We start from the raw sequence: 25,149 nt of genomic DNA on the forward strand, positions 1-25,149 counted from the left end.
TGTGGAATCCTGGAAATCCGGGGGAGGAGCGGAAGCGGGGGGGGGAGGTGGCGGGCTGCAGCATTGAACGAACACCGATGTGACGATGTACAGAGGGCTCGAGCGCAACGCTCTAACCGAGCCGGGTGTGCAGCTCGGGCTCGGTGGTGCGGGCCAATTGGGGTCGAGGCTCCCCTAACTCAAAGGCAGCTTAGGGCAAGTTAGTCGAAGTTAGTGAGTGGGGTTCGAGAAACAGCGCTGACCGATCGGGAACCCCTCGAATTCTTCCATTTAGCGGCCGGGCACGACGAGCCAGGTCCTGGCTGTCGGGGTTTTACCCTGGCTTGACCAAATGCCCTCCGTACTCTGTGCCTGCCCGAGTCCCCGTCCTTCCCTGCTACCGCTGGAGGGTCGGCTAGGCCAGAAACTTGATCGGTTTTGGAGTGCGTCTGGAGAGCTGCGGAGGAGTTGCCAAATGGAGCCCAAATTGTCCACTCCGTTGCGAATGCGTTGGCCAACAGGGAGTCTCCCTCTCGAGCTGCAGCATCTTTTCCCCTCCTTCCCCACACCGGTTCTCCAGTCCTCCAGTTCTCCTCAGCAAAGTTCCAGGTCCCTGGCGGTCCGTGCAACCTTGCCTTCAGCATCTCCGCCCAGCATTGTGTGCATCGTGTGTGTGCTTGTGCATCATGTGCATGGGACCGGGGGATCAGACGGGTTTGGGACATGGCGCGCATGGCTGCCCGGGCCGGCGGTCTGTGCTGCGCAACAGCCGTTTCCAAGATCCCACAGCCATGGTTGGTGCCTCGGGAGTCTGGGGTGATGCGGGGCGATCAAGGGACCAGCTTCATCCAGTGTTCCCTGTCTCAATTCAATACAAAATGTGGTCTGTGAGTCTGTCTATCCATTCTCTTGGGACTTCCATCAGCAGGTCCGTGAATGACCCATCCCTATCAAAGCTCACCCATCCACCAAGACTGTCGAATTAAAGTCCTTCTAGCCTTCGTCTGGCGCGTACCAAAATCGACGGCGCCAACGCGACGAGATGGTTATCTGAGACTGCCCCGCTAGCAATTTCCAACTTTAGCTTAAAACCTGGCCTGATGGCTTGATTGGATTCGGGGACGGACTCAAGGGCTCTGACCCCGACAAGCGTTGCGCGAACGAGGAGTTATTAGTTAGTGTCGCGGCGGTGAAGGGTCCGGATTGTCCAACTCGAAGAAGCGTGATCGAGCTGTACGATTTGCAGGAGAGAACTGGAAGGATTTGTTGCCACTCCTCGCCTTCCCAATGTTCTTCACCCCATCAGTCGCCCATCTCACGTGATGCTCGCAGGGATTTCATCCGGGATTTGCGCCAAGGAGCGAGGATCTTTGTCACCGGGTCCACCCCCGAAGCCCTGTCATTGTCTGAGCGTCTCTCGATTTGTCGGTTTCGCTTCTTCCCTTTGAGCCCGCAACCGCCCCCAACGGTAGCGAGGGACTTTCGATCAGGCTTGAGCCAGGGCATGCGCGCAGGCCAGGTATGAGGTTGCAGTGGTGACTCTTCACATGCAGAAGCAGCAACAAGGTCTACGCATCTTCTGCAAATATTCATTTTACATAAACCTTGCCGTGCCACTGTGGCGCCGTGATTTTTCACAACACTGGCCAAACACGCCACCAGAACTTGCATCTCCAAATCTCGCTCCCACACCCCCGGTCTCAGGTCTCACTTGTCGAAGGCCCTTCCAATTCAGCTCCAACTAGAAAATGCCCTGAGAACTCAAGCCACCACCGTCATCTTACCGACCGGCCCGATGCCAACTCCGAGGCCGATTACCTAACGGCAGGGCGACACCGGCATCGGAAATGTCATGGTTCTCATCCCATTCCTGCTCTCAGACTTTCCTGACTCTCGAATTGTTTGAACTACTTTGCATCCTTGTGCGATTATTGGAGGGCACTTTACGAGGGACTCAATCAAGCAACAGGGGACAGGTCCGTGCCAATCATAGTGAGCGCCAGACTTTGCCTTGGTGGGTGATTGAAGCGGGTCAGGCTCTCCCACACATTGTTGTTGAGTTCGAGACGGACATGGTCGACGAGGGCAAGCACAAGTCCGGGAGGAGGTAGCGGCGCGGGTGGTAAAGTTCTCGGGAAATTGTACCCGGTGAAGGGACGACGACGCTTCCGCCCTCCTAGACTCCTCCCTCCGAAGGGCGCAAACACGCCGGAGTGTTCGAGACCCCCGACGTTTCCTTCGTGGTTGCGGGATGTGGGGCCCCACATCGAACCCCAAGCTGACAGAATGGTCTGGCCACTGCCCTTAAAACAGAATAGCGTGCACGTACCTGGATTGTTGCCACCGGCGAGTCGACGAGGAAGCCAAGGTGGGCCAGCTACACTACACTAGTGTAGACTGAGCGAAGTCAGTTCGAGGTGGTGTGGTCAACTGCGAATACGCGTCGCAGTAAGGGATGGGATCCGTGTCCTCCTTCTCGCAAGCTTCCCCTGGTCTCTAAAACACATTTGTTTGGTCGTCGTGTATCTTCGGTCCAAAGGTCGAGGCAGGGCCTCGTCGCGAACGGATGGTGGGCTGATTTCCTCGGAGTTGCGAATTCGTGGCCTTCTCGGCTGCCTTCCCCGGAAAGGGGTTATTCTGCTGCATGACCTGAGTCTCGAAAATGCGAAGGAGGGTGCGGAAAGCCAGTCTTCCCAGGTTACCCACGAATAAAAGGACGATGAGACTTCGGCTTACTTGGATTCAACAACTGGAGTCCACGGTATATGGAAGAATAACATTACCAAGACTTAGCAATTCCCTATATCCATTGTGGACATCATCCTGTCGCCGGCAATCATCCATGTGTAGCCGCCCCTCCTTGACAAGTATTGTACAGATATAAAAACGGACGGGGACCAATTAGAGATGCGAACTCGATCTGCCTCGGTCACTCTATATATTCAAGCCTCGAAATGTGCCCAATTCGGAGGACGGCACGGCAGTTGTTCGGTATCGGCCGGGGCTGCTCCGGAGGATCAGCGCTCGGGTCTGGGGAAGATGAAACTCGAAGCTGGCGGCAGCCGCCATAAATGCCAAGGGGGGTGAATTTGTCAAGTTTTTGTGTGTGATCCTCCAATATGGGGGTTGCTGATTGGGTCGCATAGCGGATGCGAGACACAAATTGGCATCACCTGCATGCCCACCCGCATGCATTTAAAGACATACATAAGGTAGGTACATACAGTTGCAGTGCGGGGATTCGGAGCTCGCTGGGCGACGGAAAAAGCAAAAAGCAAACGACGGCTCGGGTAACGGCTGCTAGCGATATGCGGCCGAGGACAGCCCGGAGTTCCGGATCCTATGACGTTGTCCCAGGCGGGGGGTTGGTGTAGATATCCCGAGTCGCTGTCCCGAATTCCTATATCGTCAGCAACTTGCTAAGTACCTTGAAGAATGTGGCATACGCAAGGCTGAACGGGAACAACAAAGCATCATCTTCTAGTTATCCACTATTCCAAGATCACAAGGTGGACTTAACAACCGCAAAATGACGGCACCGAAGACCATTCTATCCGACATGATGTCAGTGCCCTGTCGACAATAAAATCTAAGAGGATCCCGGAGAATACCTGCACAGTTATGAGGTATGGTATCATAAAGAGGTTACTTGGGTCCCTAGGGCTTCAGCATCGACGATCCAACTACCAATAGCCATGTCCCAAATTAACGTTCCTGGCTAAATGATGTCTTCATTACATGTGATAGTAATGTCCCACCCCTCTTGATAGGTTCTCCTCTTGGGGCTTCTCGAGCCTTTATCGAGCACGGTCATTTTGACTAAGGGCAACGTTACGGTTACGTGGATATGACCACACTCAGCTACAGCTTTCATATCAAGTTCAATATCATCCACCACTACTAATACACTCCCGAAGTCACACCCCGCTACCTCTTCCCCCAAACACCCCCCTCACGCACCACCGCCCAACCCTGCCCACCGCCCCCGCCACCCTCGGCACCACCCCCCTCCCCTCCACCGCACCCCCCTTCACAACCCCAACATCCCCCTCAAACAAAACGGCCTCCCCAACCCCAACCTCACCCTCGGCAACCGCTCCATACAATCCACGCTCTGCGACGGCAGCCGCAGCACCGTCTCCCGGCACAGCGTCCCCGTCGCCACGTCCAGCGAGCACGCAATCGCGCGCTTCATGCCCCCCTCGCTGCCGCCGATCACGAGCACCGTCGGCGGGCGGGCCGCGTAGAAGAGCGTGGCTGTCATGGCGAAGGTGTCGACGAGGGTGAAGACTTTCGGGGCGCCCATCGGGCTGGTGTGGGAGAGGGTTTGCAGGGAGGGGATGGTGGGGTGGGACGGGCAGTGCGAGGTGCTGTTGGCGGTGCAGAGGGCGCAGGGGGCGGTGGGGTCGAGGGTTTGGATGGGGTAGGTGGGGAGGGAGGTGATGGAGAGGATTGTGGTGGTGGTGGTGGTGGTGGTGGTGGTGGTGGTGGTGGGTTGGTCTGGGGGGAGGAGGGCGGTGGTGGAGGTGGGCGGGTTGGGGTTGTCGATGTCGGCGTCGGTGTCGGCGTCTTGGTACTGGACGGCGCGTTCTTGTTGCGGTGTGCCCTCGCGGTGGCGTGATAGCGGCGAGCCCCAGGCGCTCCAGTGCAGGCGCCGGTCCTTCTCTCCCAGCGGCCCGAAGAGTCGTTCCTCGATGGCCTCGATGGGCACGTACCCTTCGATGCCGAAGAAGCACGGCTCCGAGGACCAGATCTTGCCGGCGTACAGGTTCCAGATGAAGTACGGCGCCGGCAGGATGAAGAGGAAGAGCGTGATGAGCATGATGGCGACGCCCGCTTGGTAGAGAGGGTTGGGTTGGTTCCCTGGGCGGAAACCGAAGTAATCGGATTTGGTCCGGTCGGTCGTGCCGACGAAGATAGCGCCCATCAGAAAGATAAGAGGCGAGTGGACGATCAGGCCGAGAAAAAGCATGCGCTTTAAGGTCAGCTTATTCCGCAGACGAATCTTGTTGAAGCCGGACCACTGAATCTGTGCCCCTCTTGCATTGTCCACCACCACCGTGTCGTTCTCGCCAATTCCGCACACTTGAGTATCGGGGTAGATGTCCCAGAGGCTGGCCTTGTACTGATCCGTCATCAGCTCCCAGTTCTGGCCCGGCGTTTCTGGCAAGAGGCAGATGAGACGCTCCATGAGCCTGTCGCTGTCTTGGGGGAGCGACAGCCGCGCGAATGCCTGGAAGGAAGAATCTGTCTTGTCGATGGGTAAAAAGGATGCGCAACAAACCCATCAAGACGTAGACTCGGTCGCCGGGATGCAAAGCTTGGAACCTGGGGCTCATCAAACATTGCAGGGCAATTTTGACGAGCACAAGGCGACTCAGATGCAGGTAAATATAGTGTTCGATGTCCTGACGGGAGGTAAGCAGATCCCCCCAAGCGTGGCTGGGAAAGAGCGCCTTGGGGATCTCGCTGACTTTCCCCATGGGCCGGTCGCCGTGCCCAAGGTGGTAGACTGTCACCGTATCTCCCTTACTCAAGACTATTTCAGGCAGAGTCCATACGCGTTGGCCCCAGACGCGAAGCGCATCGTCACGCCAGGGGCGCCGAATGTTGCCAGCCACGACAATGACGTGCTTGGCGGCGCGGTATAATGTCGCTGATGGAATACGTCTGAAAAAGGACAGCAGGTTAGGGAACTATCACTCCGCTAACACTAAGACACAAGAGGCGCTGGGTTGAGCGAAACTCACATCTTGGTTCCCAAGTCTCTCTTGTTCAAGCCCTTCTACCTTGCGGGATCTCCCATCTTCGTCAGTGACTTCGTTGTATGGCATGCAATTTGCTGCTACCCAGAACGCTCTCGGTTCCTTTTCCAGATCCAGGGGCAGCGCCTTTTGTTCTGGGTCACGAGGTAGCAGACCGAAGTGCTCGGCGGCTGCCTTTGTCCCCACGGCAAGAAGAGCTTCCAGGTCATCATTGTCACCATCGGCGTGGTCTTGGTCGGAAAATGGTGTAGTGTTTAGAGGAGTAGCATATCATGACGAAGGGTGGTGTCAAGGTCGTTCGGGCCCACCGGTCGGGCGCTCGTAGTGGTATGTCGGCTGCCCGTTCCCCTCAACCTCGACTAAATAATTCAGAAAGCGGGGCCGGAAGGTCCGGTAGGTGGAGAGGGCCGTCTCTGTGTTCCAGGTGGCGTAACCGTTGAGCCGTTGGGCCACTTGTTCGCGGTTCTCGAGGATATTGCGCGCCAACCGAGGGTATCGAAGCCCGCTGTACAGCAGGGGGAGGTACCGTGTCGGATCCTTCCCTTCAGGGGGGCTTGAGTCGGTGCCAATCGCCATCACCAGCCACTAATAACCTGTTAGCATAAGTACAACCATATCTTGTTGGAATGTATGTGAGTACTCGCCGCAAAAACGAAGATAGTCACGGAAGGAATCCACATAAGGATGAGGGTCAGCCAGTCGCGGGCCGTGAACCTGTGCACGTCGCCCCTCCGCTCTAGTGGAATGAGGCGGTATGGAAGGTTTGCTATGCGGAGGAGGGTGGAGGTGGCATTCCGGATGGGCGTGCGTCTCCATGTAGCGTTTGGAGACTTGGCCGACAGGTGACAGAGAGAGGCCGGAGCTTGGACGTAGAGTTCCTTGATCTTGCCGGTGAATGGGTCGATGTAGCACTCGAACGGCTTATCGTACGTCTTCTCTCGGCCTAACCCATCAATGACAGTGAAAGTGGTAGGGCTTGGCAGGTATTCGAGGTTTGAGGGAAAGTAGAGGTGGGGGCTGGAGAACCAGCGCCATGAAAAGCCGCCACCGAAGAAGTAGGACCACCAGCTAGGTACGTCAAGATACGGGTTCGGATGGGTCGCCGCGTTGCCAGCGGCGACTCGAGTCTCCTGTGATATCATGTCCCCGCCGAGGTAGCGAGGCAGAGGGTGGTGGCACGGGTTGCGTGAGGGTTGCCAAACACTAGCGAAGAGGCTGCCGATTTCTTGACGCGGCCGAGGCTGGGAGGAGTATCACGTTAGTAGTGTTCACTCTGAGATATTGCATTGGCCTCCGTCCTCCGTATTTGACTTACGGTTGGGCGGTACTGGAGGGGCGGGCGGTGCTGGAGGATCAGACACCGGAGGAGCAGGAGGTACTGGGGGAGCAGGAGGTGCTGGCGACGGGAACAGACTGTTCAGTTGGTCGAGATACTTTTGATACTTAGCTTGGTCCGGGTTAGCGCCTGAGCCGTGGTGTCCGGAAGACTTGCTACCCCTAGATGCCATGCCGGTTTGATAGATCAGGGGGCGTTCCCTGCTTGCCCAGGCCGCAAAGGAATGATGAACTCCGGTGGGAGAGAACAGAAATGTATTTCCTCATGGCCGGCAGGGTACTTATGCACATCAGGGGCCGTGTAGGTAGGAAGCTAACCTGCAGTCTGCAAGGGGAGGGACCTCAGGAGAGGGGGGCCACAAGGCTGTGGCTCTGTCATGCATGAAGCAGCAATAAACCGGGCGGTCGGCTGAAGGCACAGCAGCTACGATTTCACCGGTGTGGCTCAATTTGTTCTGATTGGTGGCCTCGGAAAGAAGCTTTGGCACCTGGCGAAGGAAAGGGGGTGCCTGGTGGTGTGACGATAATATATTCAAAATTGCCTGCCGCGCTGGATCATGTTCGGCTCTGTCCCACGTTTTCAGCGGCTACGTAGTACCGTCCGTAAGTACGTACCGTACCACGGAGGCTTCATTGCGAAACTGGGCAAAAACCCAAATTCCATCATTCGGTTCACGCCCGGGCAATTTTAGCTAGTTAGCATATTTGCATTTCCCCATCCAGTAAATACATTCTGCAACAAAGCGAGTTTTGTTTTCAGCCACTTCTTTCTCCCTTACGCGCTTCCGAGCTCAATCACATCTGTTCAAGCCCGCTTCCAAATTCCAAGGGCGCTCGTCTCTACTTACATCCACTCCACCAACGTTTCCACGCATTATTCCAGTCGCGCCAACCTCCTAAAGCAAATTTGGTTTCTCACAATCATGGCTTTTAAGCTCAGTTCGTCCACCTGGTAGTCGAAGCCGCTGGAGCTGACGGAGCGCGCCTACGACAGCGGCACCACCGAGGGACAGAGGCTCTGTCACAGAGCAGACGCCACGACCGAAACTCAACAACCAGACCCGTGCTGTGGCAATCGCCACTTACATTTTTGAGAAGAGCACCTTCAAGAATCTAAAATCACTCCTGTACCGGGTAGGGAGTACCTCGCCGACGCCGATGTGGAGCCTATCTTTGGCAGGAAAAGGGATTAGAAGAAAGTTGCAACCCTCGAGGACTAGTCTTCTTTGGAGGGGGGGAATGTGACGGCGCCTGCCGTCGGAGTGCATGTGGCAGCACCGGTCACTGAGTGCACGCACCACCTGCTCTTGCATTTCGCCTCTGCACCGCGAGAGCTCTTCCAGTTTCTCCTCCTTTCTCCCCATCTTACAATTAGCAGAATTGAGTCATGGCCATGAAACTTTGGGTTTCTGATTGGGAGGTGCGATCGACAAATACAAGACCAATGAAATGTTAGTATCCAAGAAACCAGCTTGCCATAAGCGCAGCGAGAAACGCACCACCGGGCTTGAACGGGTGTCATTGGGCTCAGAAGCGCGCGAGAGAGACCGGGGTAGGTGAAGATGGTGGTTTGTGGAATAAAAAGTAGGAGTTGTAGAAAAGCGATTGCAAAGTGGGGATATGGAATCGGTGGGTGAGGCTGAAATCTGACGGGCGGGGTGGATCTATTGAAAATCTGGGTTTTCGCCCAGTTTCGCAATGAAGCCTCCGTAGCGGCCCCCGCACGAGGCTGTAGCCAGATGATGGTGAAGGATCTCTGTATCTACCTGCTTCTTTGGGACACCACCCCAAACTATCCCTTTGACACATTGGCGCCCGATTCCAATTTGCTTTTTCCTTAGTTGCTACATGTACCTCCTGACGCGGGTATAACGAACAGGCCGTATCTATTCCATCTTTGTTTTTTCTGGGTATGGACGATGCAGAGCCACCCTCCATATACCGTACACAGGTCACAAGCTGGGTTCCAGAGGATTTGCAGGCGACAAGGTGTGCAGAATCCTTTCACCAGCCCACAACCCCCTTGATCTTGGTAATAGCTGACTGCCAATTTCCCGCGTCTCATTCATAAAGACGAGGCTCCCACACTAGCTCAGTTTAGCTCTTCAGGTGAACTTACGGGATGGTCTAAAGAGCTGGATTTAGATATTCTGTTCGTGCTCTCGTTAGATTCATCTTGCACTTCAAAGTTCAACCTGATTAGTCGGCCTGGAGCTGATCTCGTACGCTAGAATTGCGCCGCTGGATGGCACATACGGCGGCCCAGAGACAGAATACCAGACACTTATCAAACAATTCAACATACCAGATGAGTTTGTATGGGAGCGCGAAACGAGCGTCACCCACTCGTTTGGGCGCCAATCCGACGAAGATGGCCGGGACGGTACGTTCAAGCCCCATCAAACACTAGAGCCCCAGCAAAGCCCTCCGTGTACTTGACCTTACAGTGTTGGAAATGCAGTGTTGTGGATGCACTTCCTCGGCGCCGTTCCGAGCATGGATTCCTTGGACCGACAACCGGAATGGTTAAAATCTGGATTCATCCTTACCTGGTTGCCCAGAACAGCCCAAGCTCGACGACCTCTTAACTCTTCTTCAGCTCCTCCGGAGGTAACACAGATGACTTACACCGTTGGGCTGCTCCTCTTCAGCCCGCCCGTCGAAGCCCTCCAGAGGTTAGTAGAGTTTGTCAAGTCTCCCAGGTGGAGAACTGCGACGTTCGACCCCTATGTTCTGGTTGACATTGCCCTGGTTGCCTGGTATCACCGTATCGACAAGGTCGCGTGGGATGTAACAAACCTGATCCGCGCCGAGGAGGAGGATATCTTTCAGCGCGCGCGAAAGCTCAAGTCGACGGCCGAGTCTGTTGTCACGGACCTCGACCTTCATCGTATCCACACAAGCGCAAAGAACGCCATCTTCACGATCGAGGCCTTGGATGCCGCCATCAGGCTGGTGGACTCGACTTTATCAAATCATGAACTCTTTGGACAATCGCAAAGGGGCGATAGGTTATGGGAGAACACCCATCGGCTTTTGCATCACCGCCGTGAGCTGTTTCACTCGACAAAGCTGAGGACTGTTAGTTGCCAGGCAAGGATCAAAAACACTATAGACCTGGTACGTGGTGCCGATTCACTATCTCTTTTAAGATCAATAGGTACCCATGTACCTACCTCTATGCTGACTCTATGACAGGCATTCCACATCAACACCGCCCACGACAGCCAAGTCAACCTCCACAACAGCCGGAGTGTGCGGCTGATATCCATCGTCGGGCTGGTATTCATTCCCTTCACGGCCGTCACTTCCATCTTCGGCACGCAGTTCTTCGACTATGGAGAGCAGCACATGGACGTCAACCCAGACTTCTGGATCTTGTGGGTCATTGCGCTCCCACTCACTCTTGTCATCATGACTGCCTGGCGCGCCAGTGAGCACGATACCTTGCAGTGGCCGTCCTCACCTGCCCGGCTTTCCCTCGCACGCTGGCGGAAAGATCGGGGATGGAGTGAGAGGGACCGCGGGAGTGGCGCCACCTCCGGGGCGACCGAACTGCGGAATGTCGGTTTGAGGAATGTATGATGTGGGGTGGCCATTATTACGGTTTCGTGGTTTACATTCCTTGATCTGTGCTTCGAGGGTTCCTCTTTACTAGGAGGGTCCCCGAGGTGGTAACGCCGGTATGCCGCTGCGGTATGGCGCGCGAGACATTCGAACACCTCGTACTCGAATGCAACGGAGCCGCAGATAAACCTCATCCCTGGCCAGACGACGGCGCAGAGCTACTGGAGTGGCTAGATGACGTGGAGAAGGCTGCCATAGTGGTGGGGTGGGTGCTTGGGCTGGGGAGGCTGAAACGAGTTCCGGCTGGCGGTAGAGCTGGATCCACGGGGTAGCGGCAAGGCCGCAGCGGAGGTGCGGAGGTTTTCATCCAGCTTAGGCATGGTTTTTCCTACCGAGTTAATCGCTGAGGGACCGCATGTACTTGGTACCTAGCGTGATAAGAGAAATAATAATTCCTTGATCCGTGGTTATTCCGGTATCTAGGTGCCTAGATGAAACTCAACCATGAATGCTTTCCTCTTGCCTGTCACTCGACGTTGATGCGTAACATGAGTGCTGCTTATCTATTCTTCATTCAAGACCAAACCGATACCGAAGAGGCGTGCTGGGGTTGTGAATATGAGAATTACGGTGTTGAGGAAATAGAAACCAACTGAAGTATAGAAGTCTCGTCTCTTGTTTGACACTGGTTAGTTGTTATTCCCTGCGCAGCTCGCCAAGATAGGTAATGTCACCATATGGTTTGCGGCGTAGGTGGACGTTGGTTGGAATGACCAAGGTCCTTAGCATAGCCGGGGTGGTGGCCAAACCGACCCGGTCCTGCGGCGTTAATTATCAGCTTCCTGCATCCTCGCAATCCTGCTCGCTCAGTAACAGGTTGGCCTTATCGCTGGCTACAGCCTTTGAGTGTAACAGCCCAGAACGTCATCATGATCCTGCTCTTGATAACTACCATTCCTTAGAGTTGGTTTCAACATTCTGGACGAGAGACCACCGTAGGCCATCGTAGGATTTGGGCCTCAAGTATAAACTGGCCCTGTTCCCGGCGCAATTTTGGTATCTGTGCTAACATGTGAGTCGCATCAATAACCTTTTTTCCTTTCCCCTTGCGAGGAACCTTGCTACCAGACGGACGGAACGTACCCTTTTCCTCCAAGAAGGCCAATAACCATACCTAGGTATTCAGATTTATACCTCTCATATACACCTGCAGGGGCATTAGCTAACCAACGAGACAAGAACATGGCCGTACGAGATTCAGCAGATAATGCTCCCACAAACGTGCCGGCACCTGGATCAAAACGAAGGGTGGTGCCCGCCAGGCCTAAGGCGGTTCCTCAGGATGCCGAAGATCCGCCCACTATGGCCCGGTGCCCGATGCCGCCCGACTTGCTGCCGGATCTAGTCACTGGCTTGGCTGGACTTCTCGGGGCCACCACCTACGCCCTGATGGGCGGCATCGCTCTCCGGCTCCTGGGACAGACGCGGCGCACCTCGGATATCGACATTTTCGTACCCGGCGGTAGCGGGCAGTTGGCCAAGAAATTTGCCGACAGCAACAGCGTCCATTTCGGGGCGCACAAGGCCAGGAGGAGCAGGGCCATAATCTGGTACAGGGGGCTGGACGGGCACAGGTACAGAGTCTACTTCTGGGAGCCGCAACAGATCGGCCATCCGTTCCCGCCCTCGGCTGTTGGCATAATCATGATCAGCGGCGTTCGCGTCCTGAAGCCGGTGCTGTTGCTCGACCACAAGTGCAAGTGTTGGACAGAGCACGCAGAATGCGGGGACCAGGCCATGGTCAAGAGGGATGGTGGGGACATAATGTTTCTGCTTGGCTACATGGGCAACAGGAGGCTATGCGCGACACAGCGGGAGGTCCCCAATGCTACGCCGGAGTTCTTTGGCAAGTTTTTGGCTTTTAAGCGGGAATCGGAGGCGATGTTCTGCACAGTCGCACTCCTGAAGCCGAGGGAGACGACGGTGACACGGGGCTCTCAGCAACGCACTACCGATACTACTGCGCGGGGTTCTTCAGTCCCGTAGAAGTGGCCGCTGGAGATGATGGAAATACTCGGTAGACAAGGCAGCGTGCTGGCTCTTGATATTTCCAATTATAGGTTTACTTTGGCGGCGTTGTTCCCGAACTTCTCCTCCGCTCGAGACCACACTGGAAATATCTTGTGTGCTAAATGGGCGAGCCTCGTGAGAGATGGTACCATTACATTTTACACTCTGCAATAGCGCCTACTAGTGCGATGTGGTTTACCGGTTCCGACCCCCTTCGTTCTGACCCTCTCCTTTCCGACCCTCTCCGCTCCGAACCTCTCCGTTCGTACAGCGTTGCGCTCCCAAAGCTCGTTTGGCTCGCTTGCAACGACGGGTTGAGCCATATAAGGTCCTGGCCCGCCCGCGCCTCGTCCTCCGTCGCAAACTGGCCGTGTGTGGGCTGCGGTCCCCACATCTGTGATCAGAGACATACATAACATCAGCACTCAAAACCCCTGCAAGCAAGAACCAACACGGCAACATGAACTCACCGGATAATGGTACGCAATCGGCGGATTCCGCGGAACCGGCGACGAAGTAGTCTGGCGGACCTCCTCTCTCGCTCCCACCTTCTCCTTCAAGGGCGGAACCCCGTCCGCCTCCTCCCCCACCACAACCACCGTCCCGAGCTGCGACACCTCCTGCCCGTCACGCCCCTCAACCCCCTTCACCAACCCCCATAACCCCGCCAACCTCACCTTGCCAGCCCTTCCCTGAATCCCGCGGGCCTCCTCCGCTTGGATGTCCCCCTCCCCAGTCAAATTCCCTCCCTCAACCACCCCCCGCCCGCCAAGCAGCGAGCGTGAGAAAGTCCCCAACCCTACCGCCAGAAGGGCACTGCTCGCCTGCAGCGCCAGCCAGAAGGCAGTCTGGGGTAGGTCGGTGCCGGTGGAGGCTTTGCTGGCGCGGACAGCGGAAAACGAAGCGGTTGTGAGGGCAAGGGTGGTGATGAGAGCTGTTGTGATGGCAGAGCTGGGTGGTTTGGGGGGGGTAAGAATGGGTGAGGTGCTAGGTTCGGGGGTAAGGTTGTTGTTGCTGTTGGGGAGGGGGGTTGGTTGTTTTTGGAAGGGCGAGGAGGATGGGGATGGTGGTGACTGTTTTGGGTTGGTTGGGTTGGGATTAGCTTTGCGGGAGGAAAGCGGTTGGGGTGGGGAAAGGGGTGAAAGGGGGTAAAGGGGGAGCGTACTCAGGACGATGGTTAATATGTCAAGGGCCGTGGTAAGGCCGGTAACGGAGGCGCGAACCACGGCATCGGAGTCTGCAAAGCATGCTATAAAATGGTTAGCATCCAGTCCGGAAGGGGCCCGGAGTTAAACCTACAGGATCCGGACCCGACGTTGGGGCAGAGAATGAACGGCTCCACGACGCAGAGAAGCCATGATATTGCCGTTAGAGCAACCAGAGACCAATAATACAACCGAATACTGCGCGTATCCCCGATCCGTTGCCTGAAGAAGGCCAGAAAAGAAAATTTAGCCAAAGATATTGCTGTCCAGGCGATGACGAGATAGGAGCGGTATCCTTGAACCGCGTCGATTAGGTCGGCTATGCTTTGAGAGCCCAGGTGAAGCGTGATGGGTTGGTCCAAATGGATGGCCGAGGACAGGTAAAGGTTGTCGCAGATGTTATAGAGGAGACCAGTCCCCCCTGACAAAAGGATGGCTGCTGCGAAAACGAGATAGTCGTCCAAGGTGAGAGGTTGTCTTGCGCGGAGGCGGAATCCTGCCCTTACCAGAACGGAGAGGATTGCTAGGGCGAAGAAGACGGCCACTGCGGCCTGTCCACCGCGAGTTAGGCATGTGACACTGAGCCTCTTTGGGAATAATGCACCCACCTTGAATGCCATCTTCTTGATGCCGGCCAAGCCATCGATCAGATCATCGACTGGTATTCCCTGTGGTCCTCCAGATGGATCCATGATACCTCAAAGGTGGAAATGTAAAAACCCATTGCCCACAAGGCTGTTGCAAGGGTTGCGAAAGTATAAGTATGCCAGCTTTTGACCTCGGCCATGGTCAGCGAATACCACTCAAGGCACTTCAACCCTGATCGTCCAAACTTAGGAATTACCAATCGTCTCTGTGCGACTCTGCAGTGGGACGGTGAGATGCGGCGCAGCCCTACCACCTCCCTCCCTCGAAACGTCCGATATTGCGGCGTAGTCAGCCCGCCTCTTTCGTTTCACCACGCGCGCTTGGGCCGATGTGGTGCCACCTCTGTGCCGCATCGCCTAGACCCAATGCCGTTCTAATTCCGCTCCGTCCCCGGCTCGTCCGGATCTACAAGTATGTGCGCCGCGGTATGGCCGACCATTTGTAGTACTGAGCCGCTCGCCACCGAAGACCAGGTATTCGCGAGGGCAACATCGGCACATTCTCTAATCCGGGTCTGCGGCGGTAAGTGTTGCAGATTCGAGATCTGAAGTCTGAACAATGCAAAGAGTTACGGCTACGTTCCCCGCGCGGCGCATGGCATTGAACGCCGCCGCCAACATCAACAATGGGGTTTGTGCCGCTCAAACCTAACACAGCCCCAAAAGTAACAAGGCAGCTAGGAAATATAAACTCTCTGGTTGCAATTCCAAGTAGACTTACCCGCCGTCCTGTTGACATTGACTCAGAGTTGTGAAACAACTCGTAAAGGCAAACGACAAAACCCAGATCTCGAGTCGCCATGGACACCCATACTGTTCACGACAGTATGAACACTAGACCAGGACGGCAAGAATTCTTCAAAAATGGGTTCAATCTGAGAGACAGCAGGTCCACAGCCCGACTGGTTTGCCTATTATTTCCCTTTCCCTTTCTTATTCACTACTTCATCCAGTTGGGCATCTTTCACTGGAACCATAACCATCCCAGGAAAGCAGGCCCCAACGACCACATGGCGCCAAATGCATGGCCGGATCGAGCCGCAAAATAATCCCTTGTCTTCATTTTATTGTCATTCCGTTCCAAGCTCTTGTTTATTTCATTTCGCTCCCTTCGGTTTTACCTTTAACCTCCGTGGCCTGGATCTATGCCGCTCTGTTGTTCATTCCAGTACCGCTTGCTTCGTTGATGGGTATGTGTCTATCTAGTGGGGGAGGCCTAGAGAGGCAGCGTCGGCGGCTGGACTAATGCGATGGATCGAGAACGAGGACGAATAATGCTAGCGTGGGGAGGGCCGGTTGGTGCAAGGAAAATGGATTATTATAAGCCTAGGGCCTGGAAGATTGGGAGCAGCTGGTCAAGGTCTAGGTAGCGAACTGCCTTACCTAGGTACCGGTGGACACCCTTGAAACGGCAACCTCGAAACTACAACCAGGCCTTCCGGTTCGATATCTGCTGAAAAGAGACCGCCATCCAGAGGATGAGACGCAATAAAGCTATTAACTACCAGAACCAAACGGCAATTAGCCAATATGTAAATTCCGGTGTCCGTCGATGTCTTTATAAAATTATCGACTCAAAGTATGTGCAGCTAAACAAGTATGTACTGAGGAGCCCATCCCCCACTCACCCCCAACCCCATCTCACCCCCTCATTCACACTCAACAGTTCGTGGTGAGCCCCGAAACCTTACAAAAAGTCCCATCCGGCCCGCTCCCAATCTTGGGCGGCTCCTTGCCGCTATTATTCCCCGTAAAGCGATCACAGCTCTTGCCATCATCCTGGCAGCTGTTGGTGACGGTGCAGGTGTCGCCGTAGTTGGTGTTGATGCCGCACAGGACGCCGCCGTCGACGGCCACCACGCCGTCCAGCACCGCGTGCCGCGCCCCGCCGTTGTTGCTGCAGTTGCCGCAGCTGCGCAGCAGCTTGCCGTAGTCGTTGGCGTAGAAGTTCTTGATGTTGACCGTTCCGAAGCCGTTGAATTGCACGATCTTGTCGGACGCGTGGAAGGCGCCGCCGCCGATGACGTTGGAGGTGCCGCTGGATTGTTTGAGCGTGCTGGAGGGGGTGGTTAGTGGTTACGTGTAGTGGGGGGGTGCGGTTAAGGCGGGGGGAGGTGGGATGGTGGTGGACTTACATGGCGTCTTCGCAGACGTCTTCGAACCAGACGTTGATCAGGGTGCAGGTGCCCTTGCAGTGAACACCCTCAGCTTGGTTGGGACCAATGATGACCTAAAACATGGTTAGTTCTGTGCTCGATTCCTCTCGACATTATTCGATACGTACGTTGGAAAGAGTGGCACCGTCCTGGAGGACGAACATGGCCTCGGCCTCACCCGTCTCCTCCTGCTCCGCGCAGACCTTGGCTGGTGGCTGTCAGTTTCATATCTAAGTCAACTTCGCTTACGAGACACATACGCGAACGATCAAAGTTCTTCATGCCGCCGTCGTAAGTCTGCCCGGCAGCAACGGTGATGGGCTTTGACGTGGCCGTGGCACCGGAGCTCTTGGGCAGGGTGGTGGTGACGCCGCCGAATGTTTGAGTGGCCTTGGCCGTCGTGGTCACCAGCGTGGTCGGCTTCCCAGAGGCCGAGGTGGGTGCCGGGCCGCTGCCGCCGGTGAAGTAGCACGAGCACTCCTTGGAGATCTGGCTCGGCTTGTTTCCGCAGTTGGAAGCCCAGGAGGGAAGGCCCGTGGTGGCTGTCACGGCGCTTTGGGTGAAGGTAGCGCAGAAGGCGGACGCGGTCGCCTGGTTGGCGCTGATGTAACTGGCGCAGGCATTGGTGTTGGGGTTCAGACACCCGAGGGCGACCGGCAAGAAGCCGAGAGCGGCGTAGCGGTGCATCTTTGAGCTTAAGCTGGGTGGCAGTGAACTTTGGGTTTGGCTGGTTCCTGAAGCTCGAAGTTGAATCTTGGAGATGGCTCTCGGTTTCCTTTTATCACTGATCGTCGGGCTACCGGGGTCTTGGGAACCCAGCCTAGATCCACAAGACGGCTGTTTCCGTCTTTGTATCTCGGTAGCCATCGTGTTCGCAGACGACGTGAAATCCCCCCTTTTCTCCACCACTCATAACCCAGTGTTTCATATCTCCGAGCTCTGGAAGCAAGACTTCCGTCAATACCGGGAGTCGAAGAAGGGGTAAATGACCCGCCAGGACAAAACAGAAAGCTGTTCAGCTCCGTTTCCTGCGCTCCTTGACTATTTGTGAGAACTCTTGCTTGTGGTTTGTGGAAACGACTTGGGGAGTATCACTTGCACCCCAACCCCAAGCCACGGACTGTCTTCCTCCTCAACCCTGCTCAGTTAGTGACCTTACCATTGACAGATTTAGATATTTAGCGAAGTGGAGCTCCTCGTGGTCCTCAGGCCTGTGCCCCAGCCCAGAGTTGCAACACCATGGCCGAAACTGGTATGTGGGCCGATCTGATGGGCGGAGAATCAACCAAGATCTGAAATGCCACCAATCAAGCGACTCAAACTCTCGCAAACATGCGGCGCCTGGGCGAAGAGAGACGCGCCGTTGGGCAACCGACTGAAACGGAGCTAGCAAGGCTTGCTCGGACGCGCCCCTATTAATTTGTGGTGATCAAGGCTTCTTTAACTACTTCTTATTTAAACAGACTTTAGTCAAGATTCCGAGCGGGCGGAGGCAGGTTCGGACGAAACAGTGAGAAATATCTCTACTAGTGTTGTACAAACTATGATACATGGATACATGGCGATAGTGTTAATCAGTCGGTAGTTCAAGTTTTGGCAGTAATATCAATTTAATATGAAATCTGCAAGCAAGTTACGAATTGGTTAACAGGGCGCAAACTACTAATGTTTCCAGTTGTTAGCGAACGATGTGCGAGCAGAATTGACGCGTGACATGGCTAATCCTCCATCTATCTCATAGGCGGCAGGCCACCTCGGAAGGTTAATCTCCTTCCGATCGGTGGTAGCCGGGGTTTGGGGATTTCCTGCCGTGGTGATGACTCCTCTGACGATGACTCCTCTGATGATGACTCCTCTGATGGTGACTTCTCTGATGATGATTTCTCTGATGATGATTCCTCCGACGAAACCCCGTCTTTGGCGTTTAGGTACGCCGGCATTACCTCCTTGATAAAGGCAAATGCCACTTCGCCGTCGTCCTTGAGGAGCTCCTGAAACTGAGCATCTTTCCAGAGAAGCTTCGCGTGGTAAGCGCTGTACATCATCACAAACGACTGCAGCGCTTCGGGTGAGGGCTTATCGTAGCAGTATCGCACCAAGGCGACAAAATCTGCGAGTCTTTGGCCGTGAAACTCCATATCGGTCGTGAGTGCGATCAGTAAATGCCCGAGCTTCTCTCGAGAAAGGTCCATGAGACGCGAGATGCCGTAATAGTCAGCAAAGACATACATCTTGGCATGGCAGAGGAAGATTTGGCTGAAGTCCTTCTCCAGGTCCACGCTGGCCTCAAGCATGCCTTTCTTGAACGGGTTTGCGACCCTAATAAACCGGTCCCAAAGACGTCTCCTCTCGCGTTGTCGGGTATTATCTTGCCGGTTGTTTTCCTTGTACCGGGACATCCTTCGCGCTTTCACCTCCCCCCGACCCGTCTTTTCCAAACGTGGTATCTTGGGCGCCTCTGGCCGTTGTGTCTCGGTTTCTGGTCGTCCTCTCTTGAGACCCGTAACTAGTTCCGGTTCTTGTACCTCAGCGACCGACTTCGGCGCATGTTCAGCATCAACACGAGCGAACTCCAGACCATCGTCGCTCGCGTCGTAGTCCCCGGGGTATAATATTGGATGGATCGCGTAAAGATGTTTTCATCGGCCCAATTCAACGTGGCAGATGCATTCCGGGTCTCATTGAAGTCGCCGTCGACTAGTTTTCGGAGAGCGGGCGATTGATGTGCGATTAGGGCCGAGCTGGCCGTGAACTCGCGCTTATCCGGGCCCACCACAAATCGGAAGGGTCTGTAGGACGCAATACTAGTAGAACAGGGGGTTGTTAGTAGGGGTAATCTCGGAAATTGCTGCTGTGGTTCGGTGCGAGTACTTAATTACGTTAGCCACGAAGGCCACTCCTCTTGGACCTTTTTCTCCATGACGCCTTCTTCCTCGGTGGTATCGCCGTGGGCGGGCTTTGATGTTCCCACCGTGTAATTGCGTGCCACTCGGTAATGTTATGTAGCTGCAACTGCAAAATTGCTTGCTGTGATCCTGGATGAGGGAGGTAGGAGGTAGTGCGGACTGTGCGGTTAGTTCCCAACATTTCATTTTTGGTCTCGCAGCAGATAATGCGATAATAAATACCGGGGAGTTGCCGCGATTCACCCTCTAAGTTCCATAAACAGTGCGCGGCGCCGCAACTCGACACCAAGGTTCTAGTCTGCCGTACAAGCAGATGGAGCTGATGAACAGCTGGCATTGTTCCAGGAGCTTAGTAATGTTCCCTATCTACCCTGCTAGGTGACGAACAGAGGCAACCAACACATGCTATGTGTCCTTCGAGTGACAGGCCCATTCAACTCATGGGTCTCGCCCGGTAGTAATGTTCCCTCTTGAATAAACACAGGACAGAACAAAACAACCCAGAAGAGCGCGTATTGAGGGGCACATCCGAGTCATATGGGACATCTGACCATTCATTGGCTTGCCATTATATCGGTAAGCGCCTCTGCACATACCTACTTGATGCGGTCAAGATGCTAAAGGTAGCTTGAAAATGCAAACGAAACTCCCCCTTCAAGCATTAGCTCCCAGTCCTGCCATCCTCCCAGAAGAGTCCAAGAAACTCGCAACCTCAATCCAACCTCTCCACCAATAACCCAACCAGAGAAGCGCCGAGTTCCGCGTGCGTCGCCAGCAACTTCTGAAAATCACTGTTCTTCCACAGCCTTTCCGCATTGCAGGCAACATAGCGCAAAATCAGGGATGTCAGCTGATCCGGCGCAGGGTCACTACTATTATAACAAAACTGCAACAACGCCACCACATCCTGCACCCGCTCCTCAACCCCCCTGTTCCCATTGTACGTCTTGAGATCAAGCGCAATGAGCGTCTTCCCCAGGCTAAACAACGACAAACCCATCAGCCGATCGATGCCATAACAATCCGCAAACAGATACAGCCGGGTATAGCGGATCAGCATATCCGCGACATCATCACCCGGCTCGATCAGGACCTCCTCAAACGGCGGCAGGTAGCCCTTCGGGCGGGCGGCAGCCACGGCCGTCTTGAAGGCCGCCCACGGATCGGGCTTGCGGCGGCGCCCCGGCCCGTGGGCCACGAAGCGGGCGGGGCGGGCGTCGTAGCCGGCGCTCCAGCTGCCGCCGCCGTCGTCGTCGTAGTCCCTGGCGCAGTCCTTGAGGACCACGTCCGCGAGGCGGTCCCGCTGGTGCGCCGTGCCGGCGACTTCGAAGGCGCCCGTGTAGGCGTACTGGATGAAGGTGATGAAGGTGTCCTCGTCGACGTCGGGCAGCGAGGCGTGCCGCTCGCCGGCCTCTTTGAAGTTGGTGTTGTTGACGAAGGTGTTGAGGACCGGGGACTGGGCTTCCACGACTGCGGAGTGCATGGTGAATTCGCGTTGCCGCGGCCCGATGGAGAAGCGGTAGGGTTGGGAGGAGGCGATTCTGGGGGTTTTTTGTTAGGGGCGAGTCTCACGTGCTTCCTGTCGGATCGACAGCAAAATGATAGGTGCACTGTCTGGAGGTTGTGCTTACTTTTCCCACGGGATTGGTTGTTCCATGTTGCTGATGTGGTTGGAGGACTGGATGGTACTGTACCCCTGTGCAGTTGGGAGAATCTCGAGATTGTGATTTGAGAATAAGATTTAAATTTTGAATCGTTGTAAATGACGTCCAGATGACGTTGAGGGGAGGAGGGGAAGCTCAGGTATTACGAAGCTGACAAACGGGGGCGAAGTTAGGTCACCAATTGGGTGCCCTGCATGAGAGCCCAACCAACTTTGCACGGCATGAGGGCAATGAAGGACGGTCTTGAACTCGGTTTCATAATTCAGCCCTCTTGATGCGGGGGACGGCAACCTGCGGCGAATGGGAATCGAAGTTGCGGCAAACTCGGACTCATCTGAATCAAAACAACCACGCTCTTGTATCTTTCTGGTGCATTGGTATGTCCCTTAAATCACCACTTTCTGGGAATGGTTTGAAGCGTGCATAAGACTCGGGCCGCCTTCTTGTTGTCCAAGCAAGCACTTGCATGGGCACCGGGCCAAGTCTTGTCTCCCTGCCCCCGTTTCCGGCGAGTTGATGGTAAACACGAGACCCCTTAAATGTAATGCACCTTGGGATTTCCAGATCCAGGGTTGAAAAAAGTGAACCACGGTTAAGATTCGGTTTGCATTGCATGAGATCGCAATCAGGGCTAAGCTATCATTGGGCATCTAAGGGGAAATATGAATTCGATGGAAGTAGAATGAATGTCCCGAATGCACGATACATGTATTTGACTGACTCGAACATACCGAAATGACTCCTATCGTTGCACGCGGCCAACCACCTCACTTATCACGTCGTCATTCGAAATGCGCCACGGGTCAAACACTTGATTGAATGAATCATCAGGGAGACCCCAGTTCCCACTCTGTACACAGGGATTCCATGCTGTCAAAGGCCTTGCGTGCTCATCGACACCAACAATGGCACCGGCGCCCGGCTCGGGTGCTGCTCCGTTGGTGAGATGGGAAGGATCGAGGTAAATAGGCTCGCCCTGCTGGTAACCTCCCGCCCACTGGGCAGCTGAGGACGGCCCTGGTAGGTCGATCCCAGGGATACCAAGACCGTCAGTGTTGAAAGTGGAAGCTGGGCCGTTCTGCGGAGCTAGTGCATCGCACTGGTTGAGCGAGATTATTGGGCTTTCTCCAGACCCGGATGAACGGTTGGAGCAGGCAGAGGTCGGACCCAGAGTATCAATATTGGTGTTTGCACACCCTGAAACAACGGTGTCCTCTCCTATGGTCGGCATGGGCCACCAAGGGTTTGGCTCGGGTTGGGGGTTCCACTCGTGGGGGGCCAACTGCGCCACGGTGTCGTGAGCCCAAGTTAAACTGGGAGCAGCGGATGTTTGATGGTTGGCTACCGCTGAGACACCAGCATCCGAGGACAAGGTTCTGTCAAAGTCTTGTCGGGCCATCGCAAAGTCGGCGTCACGGCGCTCCCAGGACGCACGATCTTGAAGCTTCAATGTTATGAACTGCGCCATTACTGCCGTCCGTTGGATTGCCTCCGGCTCGCCCCATCTGAGTTGCGGGTTGTAAAGAGCCTGGCAGCGAATATTGTCGAAAACTTCCTTCCCCACCGAGCAGGCCCAGCTGTTCAGAAAGTTTCGAAATTCTTCTTCTTGGCGAAGCATGTATATGCTCTCGGGAAGTGGTTCGTTCGGAAACAGTGTACGGAAGAGAAACTCCCACTTTTGATGGTCTAGCATCTTCTTGCCGCCGAAATGGGCGCTGATGGTGTCCCTTTGTCGTTCGCTCATGATGCAGCCGTCAGGGTGGCTTCTCGGGGGGTTTCCACAGCCTTTGAGAACGTGAAGCCGTACCAAATCGACATCATCATACACACCGCAGCATCGAGGGCAGGTGATTGCGAAGTGTTTCTTGAGTAGATGGGTCTTCACATCAGTGATGTTCCGAAAGCCAGTCCCGCACTCGTAGACGTAGTACTGTAGCCTCCACTTTTGATAGGGGCATGCATACCACCGCTTCCGTGCGTTTGGCATTGATGAGCCTGCCGCTGGAGCCAAATCATCTTCGCCGTCGTCGTCATCGTCGTCCCCATCTCCGCATCCTTGGCCGATTCTGCGTCGACCGCCTGCAAATCCTCTTTTGTTGTAGGGCCGACTGACCTCTCGAGCGGGAGGGCGCTGCCCTGCTTGATCGGCGGGACCCTTCCCTTTTCGTCGGCTGGCTGATCTTTGTGGGGGATGCGACCTCCAGTAAGCCTCCAGTTGTTCCAGAAGATAGGCACGTGTCTCCTCGATTTCTTTCTGGATTTGCCCTCGCTCAAACGCTGCTTTCCTGAGGCCCTCCGAATCCCATGACTTGCACGTCACTTCGTCCGCTGACTTGCATGTCCTGGCGTGTGTTGTAATGGTGGCAGACCGCTCCGCGCTGTCCCCAAAAGTGGCATCACAGAGCTCACTAGATCGGATGTGTGCCTGGGCGGTGTTCAAGGGATCACCAGCGAAGAGGACGGCTCCACCCCTCCACGAAAACTCGTACTGCCATGAAAGAGGACATGAAGTTGGTAAACGAGGACCCGACGCCTCTGGATGTTCATCAATTTTGAAAGGTAGGGTGCGAACGGCATCGTCGTAAGCGATAAAATTCTTGAACGCGAGAAGGGGTCGCGGCGGTTGGGCGGCCCAGCGAGACCGCGTACCTGCTGTGAATGTGGAGAAGGTTTCACCGCAGGAAGATGGGGTCGCTTCCGAAGGGGCATTCGTGGGTGCCTCATAGTTGGCCATCGGTACAATTTCAGTCGCGGGGACAGCAGGCCTAGATGATGCGTCGTCGTCCAAACTAACTGGGTCATTGTTTTGAATGGATGGTGGAACCTGTGACCGAGTCAGGACTCAGCATAATCGATGTCAATGGCGCCAGTACCTAACTTACCGTCGTAGCCTGCTTGCGGACCGTGTGAGAGGTGGCATTGTAGGGGTCCGGCTCCTCCGCTGAAGGTTTGGGGCGAAAGGGTAACATGGTTGAGTACCTCTGCGTCGTCAACAGCGTCGGTTGTGGCGTTGAGAAAGAATTAAGCTTGGGTGTTGCCAGTGATCCGTGACGCCTCGAGTTTTGTGTTTCGATCCAAGGTGAGGAGCTTGTAAACCTTTTATTTCAAAATCAAGGCCGCAAAGGCCGTTTGCCTGAAAGTAATGATGGTGAAAATGTAACTTCATGTTTCAAAGGTTTTCAAACAACTCGAAAATGGCTGGAGTCAAGAGCAACGTGCTGTGGCGCGTCATTGGCTCGGATTCCAGGTTTTCAAATTTGGAACGATCTAGAGGAGCGCCAGCCCAGCGTTTTCAATTCCGGCGAAAATGGCTAACCGAAAATGGCTTTAGCCTTCTGCAGGCTGCGCCTAGGAATGCTGTTGGTAATGCTGTACAACACGAGCTTCGTGTGGGTCAAGCCGTCGGCGCCCAACGGTTGGCGACAGTGCCCTGACATGGCTCACCCCTTGAGTGGCCAAGGTCGGTTGGATCACCCGGACGCCCAGCTGGCATGGAATTCAGCTGCTGCGCCTTGCAATATGCCAAGAGGAATATGGTGGGCGAGGAACGCGTTTGGTTGGCGAGGAACAAGATTTGTAACGCGTTGGTAGAACTTAAGAAGTTCTGGTCACAAGGCGATGTGAGGATCACAGCACCAGGCGGTGTAAACGGCAAATGGAGTTGTGAAACGGAATAGTAAATTGTACCGGGCGTGTGCATCTTTACCAAGGTACCTACCTACCTAGGTGAGTAACATTTCGATTCTTACATAATGTCTTCAAACCTGTAGCCCAAGTTCTGCTGAGTCGATAGTTCTTGTTGAATAACGTGGTTATGCATGGTTTGTGTAAGGGTGCTTGCATTAATCAGAGCTT

General features: G+C 55.0%; 8 protein-coding genes across 8 annotated transcripts; 2 read left to right on the plus strand and 6 right to left on the minus strand.

Annotated features, from left to right (window-relative positions):
- Positions 1 to 331: 331 nt before the first annotated feature.
- Positions 332 to 2,090, plus strand: CHGG_08515 (uncharacterized protein; the record flags this gene model as incomplete). Its single annotated transcript, XM_001226441.1, has 4 exons — positions 332 to 598; positions 690 to 866; positions 1,064 to 1,498; positions 1,746 to 2,090. 4 exons carry the CDS (start codon positions 332 to 334, stop codon positions 2,088 to 2,090), a joined length of 1,224 nt encoding a protein of 407 aa, XP_001226442.1.
- Positions 2,091 to 4,009: 1,919 nt separating this feature from the next.
- On the minus strand, positions 4,010 to 7,252 carry CHGG_08516 (uncharacterized protein; the record flags this gene model as incomplete). Its single annotated transcript, XM_001226442.1, has 5 exons — positions 4,010 to 5,230; positions 5,730 to 5,974; positions 6,053 to 6,329; positions 6,398 to 6,985; positions 7,073 to 7,252. The coding sequence occupies 5 exons, from the start codon at positions 7,250 to 7,252 to the stop codon at positions 4,010 to 4,012; spliced, it is 2,511 nt and encodes an 836-aa protein (XP_001226443.1).
- Positions 7,253 to 8,998: 1,746 nt separating this feature from the next.
- CHGG_08517 (uncharacterized protein) lies at positions 8,999 to 10,664 on the plus strand (the record flags this gene model as incomplete). The annotated part of the gene is made up of 4 exons (XM_001226443.1): positions 8,999 to 9,068; positions 9,283 to 9,462; positions 9,541 to 10,199; positions 10,278 to 10,664. 4 exons carry the CDS (start codon positions 8,999 to 9,001, stop codon positions 10,662 to 10,664), a joined length of 1,296 nt encoding a protein of 431 aa, XP_001226444.1.
- Positions 10,665 to 12,047: 1,383 nt separating this feature from the next.
- CHGG_08518 (uncharacterized protein) lies at positions 12,048 to 14,613 on the minus strand (the record flags this gene model as incomplete). The annotated part of the gene is made up of 6 exons (XM_001226444.1): positions 12,048 to 12,503; positions 12,916 to 13,110; positions 13,187 to 13,650; positions 13,882 to 13,965; positions 14,016 to 14,472; positions 14,530 to 14,613. The coding sequence occupies 6 exons, from the start codon at positions 14,611 to 14,613 to the stop codon at positions 12,048 to 12,050; spliced, it is 1,740 nt and encodes a 579-aa protein (XP_001226445.1).
- A 1,614-nt stretch (positions 14,614 to 16,227) lies between these two features.
- CHGG_08519 (uncharacterized protein) lies at positions 16,228 to 17,411 on the minus strand (the record flags this gene model as incomplete). Its single annotated transcript, XM_001226445.1, has 4 exons — positions 16,228 to 16,624; positions 16,704 to 16,798; positions 16,853 to 16,932; positions 16,985 to 17,411. The coding sequence occupies 4 exons, from the start codon at positions 17,409 to 17,411 to the stop codon at positions 16,228 to 16,230; spliced, it is 999 nt and encodes a 332-aa protein (XP_001226446.1).
- A 1,043-nt stretch (positions 17,412 to 18,454) lies between these two features.
- CHGG_08520 (uncharacterized protein) lies at positions 18,455 to 19,123 on the minus strand (the record flags this gene model as incomplete). The annotated part of the gene is made up of 1 exon (XM_001226446.1): positions 18,455 to 19,123. The coding sequence occupies one exon, from the start codon at positions 19,121 to 19,123 to the stop codon at positions 18,455 to 18,457; it is 669 nt and encodes a 222-aa protein (XP_001226447.1).
- Positions 19,124 to 20,342: 1,219 nt separating this feature from the next.
- CHGG_08521 (uncharacterized protein) lies at positions 20,343 to 21,113 on the minus strand (the record flags this gene model as incomplete). The annotated part of the gene is made up of 1 exon (XM_001226447.1): positions 20,343 to 21,113. One exon carries the CDS (start codon positions 21,111 to 21,113, stop codon positions 20,343 to 20,345), a length of 771 nt encoding a protein of 256 aa, XP_001226448.1.
- Positions 21,114 to 22,036: 923 nt separating this feature from the next.
- Positions 22,037 to 24,263, minus strand: CHGG_08522 (uncharacterized protein; the record flags this gene model as incomplete). The annotated part of the gene is made up of 2 exons (XM_001226448.1): positions 22,037 to 24,118; positions 24,177 to 24,263. The coding sequence occupies 2 exons, from the start codon at positions 24,261 to 24,263 to the stop codon at positions 22,037 to 22,039; spliced, it is 2,169 nt and encodes a 722-aa protein (XP_001226449.1).
- Between the last annotated feature and the right edge of the window lie 886 nt (positions 24,264 to 25,149).

This window comes from Chaetomium globosum, genomic scaffold (assembly GCF_000143365.1).
Source record: "Chaetomium globosum CBS 148.51 scaffold_6 genomic scaffold, whole genome shotgun sequence".
NCBI lineage: Eukaryota > Fungi > Ascomycota > Sordariomycetes > Sordariales > Chaetomiaceae > Chaetomium > Chaetomium globosum.